The 9,940-nt window shown below is 46.7% G+C and overlaps 1 protein-coding gene across 1 annotated transcript in view; it reads right to left on the minus strand.

Annotated features, from left to right (window-relative positions):
- Positions 1-9,398, minus strand: part of GRK7 (G protein-coupled receptor kinase 7) — a 31,518-nt gene extending 22,120 nt beyond the window's left edge. Inside the window, exons 1-2 of the mRNA XM_046001551.1 lie at positions 7,732-9,398; positions 5,911-6,348 (exon numbers count right to left, since the gene is read on the minus strand). Of these exons, the coding sequence (XP_045857507.1) occupies positions 5,911-6,348; positions 7,732-8,343 (1,050 nt within the window). The 5' untranslated portion in view covers positions 8,344-9,398. The remainder of the gene's footprint in view (positions 1-5,910; positions 6,349-7,731) is intronic.
- Between the last annotated feature and the right edge of the window lie 542 nt (positions 9,399-9,940).

Genomic DNA, 9,940 nt, shown 5'->3' on the forward strand with positions numbered 1-9,940 from the left:
CCCTGGAGCATGCCCCTGGGGCGTGGGGCCTGGCTTATACACAGTCCTATCTCCAGCCACATTTCAGCTTCCTAGCCTGGGCTCCTGGCTTTCTTCTCCACTGTCTCTGCTCAGCAACTGTTGTGACCTTCTGCCCCTCTTCCCCACCCCCTGGGGCCTGGACTCAGGTGCAGGGTTGGACTCAGGGTTGGGGTCAATACCTGCTTCCTTGGGCCCACCTGTTGGGTGGGGCCCAGATGCCTGTGAGGGTCTTCCCCTGCTCCTATCTCTCTAAGCCTATGGGCATGTGACATTGAATATCAAAAACCACCAGACTTTCAACAAGATTAAGCATGGAAGAAATGAGAGAGCTTTTGGTTGGTCTTTGAATGAGTGTCCCCCATTTGCAATTCAGGAGGTGCCTGGAAATTTATGTAGCTAGCCCTGGCTGGGACCACTAACTACTGATGGCAAACAGCTGCACCTTACCCTGGGACCGTTTTCTGTCCCAGGCAACTGCCTAGCCTAAGCTGCCCCCTGCTAGCAGCCAGCCAAGGTCACTGACTGGCCCATGGGGGCATACAAAAACCTAACCTCTGATCCCTATTTGGGACAACTCTGAAGGGCCAGCCCAACTCAACAGCTTGTTGAAGGATTGACTGAGGTCTTGGTTCTACTTCATTGTGGATCAGCTTCTCCCTCTGCCCAGTCCTGCCTTCCTCATGCATAGATCTCCCGAGAAGGTACCCTAATAAGTCTTCCACATGGAAATGTGTCTTCAAGTCCATTGCCAGGGAAGCTAGCCTAAGACACTGCTCCAAGGACTTTGCTGATATCCCTCTGATATCAAGTTAGGTTGTATTTCCCTTATGGTTAACTCTTGGATCCTCACAGATTAAATCAAATCCTCATTGAAGAGCTCCGTACCACATCTTTACAGCATTTATCATAATTGAAACTTTATATTCCTGCAAGTGATTATTATGCTCTATCTTCCCCACTAGACTAAGTTCCATGAGGGCAGAAAATCACATCCATTTTTTGCTCATCGTTCAATCCTCTAGGTTTAGAGCAGTCCTGGCATATGGGAAATGCTCACTGAATACATGGTGAATGAAGGAGAGAGTGAACGAATGACTGCCTTTTGAATGAAGAGATATTAAAAACAATCCTAAGGCTTTAAGGAATATTTTTGAATGCCCTTAATAGTAATAAATGCTTTGAGAATGGATTTGAAGTTTTGGTAGTGGTCAAAAATTACGAGGAACTAAATTTAGTTAATGATAGTGGTTATAGTTTTGGTGGAGACCATGTGTGACCAAGAAGTATAACCAGAATTCCACTCTTATAAGGCTCTTCCACTGCTTCTCAGAAGTGAATTCTCAAAGAGAAAGAATTTTGGAGTAGAGTCATAATGATCATGAGATATGTAGGTGTGAATTTTGATGAAACACATTCTGAGATCTTTTAAAAATCACTTCTTCAGTGTGTGTCTAGCATCATGTTCAGGACAATAGAAGCTTCAGAATAAATGTGATGCCCAATCTCTGTCACCCGTCGTCCCTCTGAATATGAGGAGTTCGTCAGAAGCTTCAGAGCAGGACAAGGTTACCAAACGTGTCACGAGCTTTGGGCTCACGGTTCTAACTCATTCCCGTTCCTGACAAAAGAACATGTTTTAAGGATTCATGTTCCATAAAATCTGAAGGTCACTGTTCTCCACTTACAATGAGGAATTTGAAAGTCCCAGCATGAACACCACCACCCAATGTTCCTATTATATTTTCCTGGAGTCGCTAAAAAATGATGTGAATTAGTTTTATTGTATGCATGTAGATGTCAGCTGAGAACAGGCAGGAGTGCTTATCACATTTATTAAAAGTGAACACAGACAGTGGCTGGGACTATGTTTATTTATCTTGTGCCTATGTGTGGGAGGCTGGCTCTGTGTCATTAGTCACATCGTTCCCTGTGTAGGTGGGGGTGCTCCTTTTTGAAGTCTTAACTCTGTCAGAAGTTCAACTGAACTTGTGGTTGGTTTTCATATCAGCCCAGCCTGAGGAAGATATGCTAATGTCATCACATTACATCACATCTGAGCTCTACTAACAGAAGGCCTTTTTTTTTTTTTAAGATTTTATTTATTTATTTATTTGACAGAGAGAGAGAGAGATCACAAGGAGGCACAGAGGCAGGCAGAGAGAGAGAGGAGGAAACAGGCTCCCCACTGAGCAGAGAGCCCGATGCGGGGCTCAATCCCAGGACCCTGGGATCATGACCTAAGCCGAAGGCAGAGGCTTTAACCCACTGAGTCACCCAGGCGCTCCCAGAAAGGCCTTTTATAGCATTAAAAACCATAGGCCATGTCCTGCTTTCTGTGTGAATTTAACAAGGTAGAGTCAAAACTTTAAGTGCCCTTGAATCTGATGTACCTGCGTTCGTATCACATATTAGCACTGTGACTTTGAGTGGGTAACTTAACCTCTCTGAGTCTCAATTTCTCCATCTGTAAAATGGAGCTAATAATATTCCTACCTCATAGAATCCTCTTATAAAGGATCTAGATCTCATCATCTCTTGATAAGGGGTCAGAAAACTTTCAAACCTTTCAAGTCATGGAGATAACAGTTATTAGGCATACCTACTCTTTTTTGCCTAGCTGACATCCATTTCTTATTCTTTTCCATCCTGATTTTCCTCTGGAGAACACATTCTTCTGCTGTCAGTCCCTGAGATGTAGATGGGACAGACTGGCTGTCTCCCTGGCTCCTGGAAACAGCAGTGATCTCAACCTGGCCAGTGGAACTGGTTGTGGTTCGGCATGTGACTTGAGGTGTCCACTGAGTGTCTTCCCTGGGAAATGTGAAAGACCTGTTTGTAAGGAAGTGTTTTCTTTCCATGGGGTTGCTCAGTTGTAACATATGTATGGAGACGTTGGTGGCCTTTATGTGGGAATCACCTGAGTGAGAGTGAGGCTAACATTGAGGACAGCAGAGCAGGGAAACAGAGCGAGAGATTCTCAGGGAATCCACAGCTCAGGCACCTAGATTAAGCCAAGCCATGAGCTTCTTAGGTATGAAAATCATTAATTTCATTTCTTAAGTAACTTCATTTTGTCCCATAAGAACCCTGATAGTCTAGCAAATCATAGTAATTTATTCCATATGTTAATCTTTTGAATTTACAAGTCTTTTCTTCCAAATAATTCAAAGACTATCTCATAGACATAAAAAACTTAGAGATGAAGGAGGCCTAGAGGCCTACCTTGGATGGCAGACAGTAAGTCTGTGACCCAGCTGGCATAGGGCCCCAGGTTTTCCACCCCCCAGCCAGCACGCTTAAGCATCCCTGCCTCTCCCTGCCTGTGTCTGCCTCCATCTTTCTCACACCTGAGCAGATGTGTCTTTCTTCTCTGAGGTGCCTTCTCCTTCTGTCACCACATTCAAGGAGTGGTTCTGTGCTTTCCTTATTCCTTCCACTGAGGAAGATGTGTTTTAAGAGAAGGAAGTCCAGTGTGGGTTTTTTTTTTTTTTTTTTTTTTTTCTTTTCTTTCTAGGTGTGGGTCTTGATGGAGCCTAGGCCAGGGGGCCTGAACTGTGGACATAGGACTGTTCAGAGCCCAAGGCCTTTCCTCAACCCCTATCACCTCATGTGTTCATCCTTCCAGTAGCTGCTTATGGGTCCCGCACCCCCAGCCTCTTTCTCCTTTATGTTATCTTACACAGTGTCCAAATCATCTTCCAAAACAATTACTCTGGTCATGCCACTTTCTTGTTGAAAAACTGTCAATGACTCCCTATTGCCTATAGAGTTATGTCCAAAGTGCTTTACCTAGTGTTCCCCAAAAGCCTGAAAAGGTCTGTGCCCCTCCAACACAACCAACTCCTACCTAGGGAAGAATTAGTCACTTGGAAGAATCAAGTCCATTCTGAGTTCTGTTGGAAAGGAAAACATTGTCCCTCTCACAATGTCCAGCATCTTGCCTCTTTTGATTAATTCTGATGCTATCATATAAAATCATTCCCCCAGCTACCTTCCTTTATTAGTTCACAGTTCTGTAGGTCAAAATTTGGGCACGGCATGGCAAGGTTCTTTGGTTAGGATCTTACAAGACCCAAGTTAAGATATCCACGGGGCTGCATTCTTACCTGGAGCTCAGGATTCTCTTCCAAATTCACATGGCTATGGCACATGGAAAGGGCCAAAATCCCAGAGATACTGATCTTGTCATCCTGCAGCTGCTCAACTGATGCCAGCATCACAAATCTCCCCAGAACTTGTTACATAAGGAAAATAAACCCCTGTCTGGTTTAATCCACTGCTCTTTGGGTTTTCTATGATATGCTACTGAAATCAACCCTTAATTGATACAGCTCCCATGACTATGCCATTCCTACCACTCATCGTATTTCTTTAACCTCTTCAAGGTTCTTCTTCCACACCCCCTGCACATTGATATTCCCCAGCTTCCATTCCTGTCCTCCTCCCTCATTGTTCCCCACATGACTCAGTGGTGCCTGAAGCTTCCCAAGTCACAATGACTTCAAATCCCAATAACTAGCCCAGATATTCCTCCATAGCACCGGACCAATAGGTCTAAATGCCCAGGGAACATCTCTATGCGCCTGTCTCATATACAACACAATCATCGCTGAATTTGCTAGCTTTTCCACAGTTCTACTATTCCTTCCACTGGAGTGAGATTCCCTCTTTGTTCCTCACTTACATACCCAGCTAGTCTTGATGTCCTAGCAGGTCTCTTTCCAATGACACCAATCTCCTCCCACATCTTCAATCCCACTATTTTCTACAGGCACCCACCACCTCTTCCTGGGCCATTGCTTTAGCCTCTTAACCAGGTCCTCTGCCTCCCACCTACACCCCAAACTGGTCTTTTAAAAATGCAAATCTACTCATGTCATTCCCCTTCTTAAAAGCCTTCAGTGGCTCCTGGACCCCCACACGAAAACACTCCAATGACTTTGCGTGATCCAAGCCCTACACATCTTATCAGCACCCCTTAGGTTACAGCCACATAAAATCACCCGCACTTTCCTGAATTTGCCATGATTTTTCTCACTTCCTTGCCTGGTTATCCTCCCTGCCTTATAATTTTTGGAAACTGTACAAAAACAAAGTGTCAAGTGAATATTTAAGAGCCTGACTTGGGCCCTTGTCTTCCTGAGCTTTTTCCCATCTATGCGCACAGAAGCTCGGTGGTAAAGACCTGCCAGAATCCCAGAGGGTTTGCATTGTTCACTTAACAGAATTGCTTAATTAATCAAAGAATTCATACCCTTTTAATCAAAGAATTCTCTGCATACTCCTTTGTACCAATTTGATCAAAATAAATATCAGTTGCCTTTGTCCTCTTCTATACATTCTCATTCAAAATTTTACCTTTATCCAAAGTACCATCCCTCTGCACTCAGTGGGAAAGGCGATGTTTACTTTAATGTACTAAATTAGGGGTTTCTTCTCTTTCTTCTTCTTTTTCTTCTCTTATTAAAGTTTACCTGCCAGGATCCTGGAATTTTAAGACCCAGCCCCTAAAATTTTCCTGAGGGAGAAACCAAGGTTCTGTTGACTCAGGATCATGGCACTGGGGCGGTGGTTATTAGTGGAACATACTAGACACCCGGTATGGATTCAGCTCTTTCCATCTCACTGTGAAAGCACAGACCATCTCCAGCTCACAAAGAAGGCTCCCTGTGCTTGCCAGGAGAAGAGAGCAAAGTATCCCCCAAATAGCTAGTTAAGCTAATCCTCTTACATCACTCCACTTGAGGCAAGATGACAACATAAGGGCTTTAGGAAGAAGGAAATTAGAAGAATTATGCTCAAGGCTCTATTTGCCTGAGGAACAGATCAGCCCTCTCCTCTTCTCTCAGACTCTGTGCCCCACCCTTGGGATGGAGGAGAGCCACTCACCCTCTGTGTGACGGGCTTGCCATCCTGGATCTGCACAGCCAGCCCCAGGTCAGACAGCCTGCAGTTGCCGAGGTCGTCCAGAAGCACATTCTCTGGCTTCATGTCCCGGTAGACAATGCCGAGGGAATGGAGGTGCAGGATTCCGCAGGTCATCTGGGCCGAGTAGAAGACCACCCTGCTCATGGCCAGGCCCCGTGTGCCCACATTATAGATGTGGAACTTGAGGTCCCCCCCGTTCATCAGGCTCATGACCAGGCAGAGATGGGACTTGCTCTCAAATGCATAGGCCAGAGAGACGATGAAAGGGCTGCTGACTTTTTCTAAGATTTCCTTTTCTAAAAGAGCCATTTTCTCACCACTTTTCTTCTTTAGCCGCTTCTTGTCCAGTTTCTTGCAAGCATACATCTTACCAGTGTTTTTCACCTGGACAGCACATACCTTAAGGGGAGAAAGAAAGGGACCAGATGAGGTAGAGGTAGAAAGCACTGGGAAGGAAAGGGAGTGAAGTTGATTTGGGGTGTGGAAGGGCAGAAATCAGGTGAGGTGAAAAGATGGCAGGCTTCTGAGAAAAGAGAAGCTGTACGTAATAGGGGTTCTTCAAGAAAGAGCTGAGACCCCCATGAGGTACCACTACACCTCCCACTAGGTGGGCCATAATGAAAAATAAGGGGAAACAGCAAGTGCCAGCAAGGGTGTGGAAAAACTGGAACTCTCATGCTTCGCCGGTGGGAACCTAAAATGTGGAAGATTTTGGTGGTTCCTCTGGAAGTTACACATGGAATTGCCACATGACCCAGCAATTCCATTCCTGGGCATAGATACAAGAGCAATGAAAACAGGTCTTCAAATACACGTACTTGAACGTTCGTAGCAGCGCTGTTCACAATAGCCAAAAGGTGGAAACAACCCAAGTGTCCATCAACAGATGAATGAATAAGTGAAACATAGTATATCCACACAACAGAATATTCAGCTATAAAAAGAAATGAAGTACTGATATACTTATGTCGTGAATGAACCTCTGGACACTATGCTTAGTGAAAGAAGCCAGACACAGAAGGTCATGTGTGGTGTGACTCCATTTACACAAAACATCAGAGTCGGCAAAACCATGGAGACAGAAGACAGACAGGGATTGCCAGTGGCAGTGGGAGGGGTTGGGGAGTAACTGCTAACTGGTACAGGAGTGATGAAAATGTCTTGGAACTCCGTAGAGGTGATGGTTACACAGCATTAGTATGAATGTACTAAATGCCATTGAATTGTATATTTTTAAATGGTAGGTGGTTAATTTTGTTATGTGAATTTTACCTCAAAACATGTCTTCCTCAGCCTCACCTTGCTAGCACAGATACTAGAAAATGTTTTTCTACTTAAAAAAAAAAAAGAAAGGGCTGATCACAGCAGTGGTATATAGCTGATTCTAGACTTTACTTCAAGATAAGTGTTTTCTCAGATATCTGAAGTTTTTCTCAAATTACATCCATTACCACAATTTAAAGGGAAAGGGAGAGGTCCCGCTGTCTGTGTGTTGCTATCATTCTCCAAAGTGACTGGGCACTTCAGTGTGCTTCTAGTGTAGACCCCCTGGCAAAGATTCTTGGCCAACTCCACATTTTGTTTCTTTCCTATGCCACTCTCATTTTATTTCCTGTGGTGACCAGAAAAAAGATGTGAGAGTGAGCTAGGAATTCTCCATAAGTGGCACTGAAATTAGCTGTAAGTAAGTTCCCTTAAGATTTTTTTTTAAATTAAAGGCAAAACAAACCCCTTTTATGTGGTGTACTTCACCTTCCAGTCTGGCCATTCTGAGACACTTACCTCCCCAAATCCACCTTTCCCCAGGACTCGGAACTCCTCAAAGTACTTTTCTGACACCGGCTGCATCTCAAAGACTTTCCACTGCAGAAACTTGTCATAGAAGGGGCTGGCCAGGAAATCCTGGAAGGGCTGGTCCTGCAAGAAGGCCATGACCTCGGCCTTGGCCTGTGCTACCAGGGCTATCTGCTCTTCCTCAGCGGAGCCTGCTTGGCACTTGGTAGCCAGCGCTGGGCTGAGGAAGGGGTGTGGGTGCCCTGGAGCAGGGGCAGCCCCACAAGTGGCCAGCAGCCCCTGTAGCATGCTGCCCTTGACAGGGCCCTCTTCAGCCAGCTCCCAGCTCTGCACCTCCTCCAGGAAGGCCACAGCTTCTTGGTACCGGGGCACAGTGGCTAGGAAGTCCCGAAAGAGGCGACGGCCAATGGGTTGCTGCTCACACAGGCTGTTGAAGTCCTGGGGCAGGGACTGGCGGAGCTGGGTGCAGCTCTGCGGCCCGGGCAGCGCCAGACTCCGGCGCCGCCGCCGCAGCTCCCTGCTGTCTCCGTCTGAAGTCTTCCGGGCTTGCAGGTAGGCCGTGTTGGCGATCAGGTTGTCCAGGCCCCCCATGTCCACCATGACTAAACACAGGGTATGCTCCGGGCACAAGAAAAGGAGGGCTGGAAGGCGGTGGTGGGGACCCAGTCAGGTCTGGGGGCCAGCTGACTGGTTTCCTTGCCAGGTTCAGTAGCTTCAGAGGATTTACAGCGAGAGCCCTCTAGTCTGTGGGTGGTACTGGTGGAGGGAAGGAGGTTTCTCTAGTAAGAAGCTTTGCTGGCTATGTATAGCTGGACAGGAAAGGGCACACCACAGGTCATGCTCCTGTCCCCGAGAGGAAAGCAGCCTGACACACCTGTGGGGGCTACTTGTTCTTCATGGGGCCTTTTCCAGACGCCTCTGCTCCCTGAATAGGCAGCTACCACTCTCCAAAGGAAAGGAGTCCCCATCAGGTGGTCTGCTGTTTGTTGCTTACAGCATTATTTTGTTAAGCTGTTTCTAATTTAATATGTCTCCTGCCAGGCTCAAGCTATGCAAATGCTTAGCAGCGCCAAGCCAAGTCAGGAAGAGGAACGGTGAGAGAAGCAGAAGAGGTTTTCTTCCTTGTCTAGCAGCCTGACTCAGAGCAGGTTCCAGAGGGAGGGACACTCTGAAAGTTTGAGTCCTGAGACGTGTTCCCAGAGGCCCTCGGGGACTCACGTTGTGGCCCTCGAGTGGGTGGTGGCTTTCCCACAGCCACTTGCATGCTGAACAGCCTGCAGCGATTGTCCAGTTATGGCTTTCCTCGTTCCCAGGAGCCTGAGACCTCAAGTACTAGGCTAAGAGAAGAGGGGGCGGTCATCTTGACCCGAAACATCCCATGAAGTGACATAAGCAGAAAGAGAACACCACTTCACCACCCGTGGTTGCAACCGTCCTGAGGGCACAGTCTACAGAGCAGAATCTGAATGTGAAGGAGCCTCCTGCGCTGAGAGGCTGAGCCGGGGCAGTGCGCTTTCAGGCGTGGCCCCTCCACATCTTTGCCAACACCCCCTCACGAAGCCAGGAAGCTTCCCTTCACAGAGATCACTCAGAGCCGCCCCAGACCACGACCTCACAAAGAACAGAAATTGGTTTAGACAGAGATCAGGCTAAGAACCTCTGCTCCAAAAATAACACATGTGTCCTACAGGGAAAGAGTACTCACGCTTTTTCTTCACAAAGCAAGGCTAAGGCAGCTTAAAAACAAAGTCATTCAGTATTATGCCAGAGTTTAAAAGGGAAAAAGAGAGAGAGAAAGGAGGAGGGGGAAAAAAAGCCGGTCAGCCTTTTTCCAAACAAACAACCTCTAGCACACACTCTTGTCAAAACATCGTCATGACCGCCTCCGTCTGCCTGTCAGAGCCTGCCCACCGTTCCCCAGAGAAGATACACGCTTGGCCTCACGCTACCAAGAATTATGTAATGACCTCGTGGGTGCCCTTTGGCTTTGCACTGCTGAGCTGTAAGCCATCACCCCTATGGTAGAGTTGGATCAGCCACACCAGGGACCACGGCTCAGAAGAGGCCACACCATCGGCTTTGAAGCTCACACAAGAAATGTTGGTGCTTTTTTTTGTTCTTGGGGCCACATTTCTGAGTAGTGAAAAATCACTCTGATTTCGCTCTTCAGGAGGAAATGCGTTTTCCTGTGGTTTTT

Source organism: Meles meles, chromosome 4 (assembly GCF_922984935.1).
Source record: "Meles meles chromosome 4, mMelMel3.1 paternal haplotype, whole genome shotgun sequence".
Classification (NCBI taxonomy): Eukaryota; Metazoa; Chordata; class Mammalia; order Carnivora; family Mustelidae; genus Meles; species Meles meles.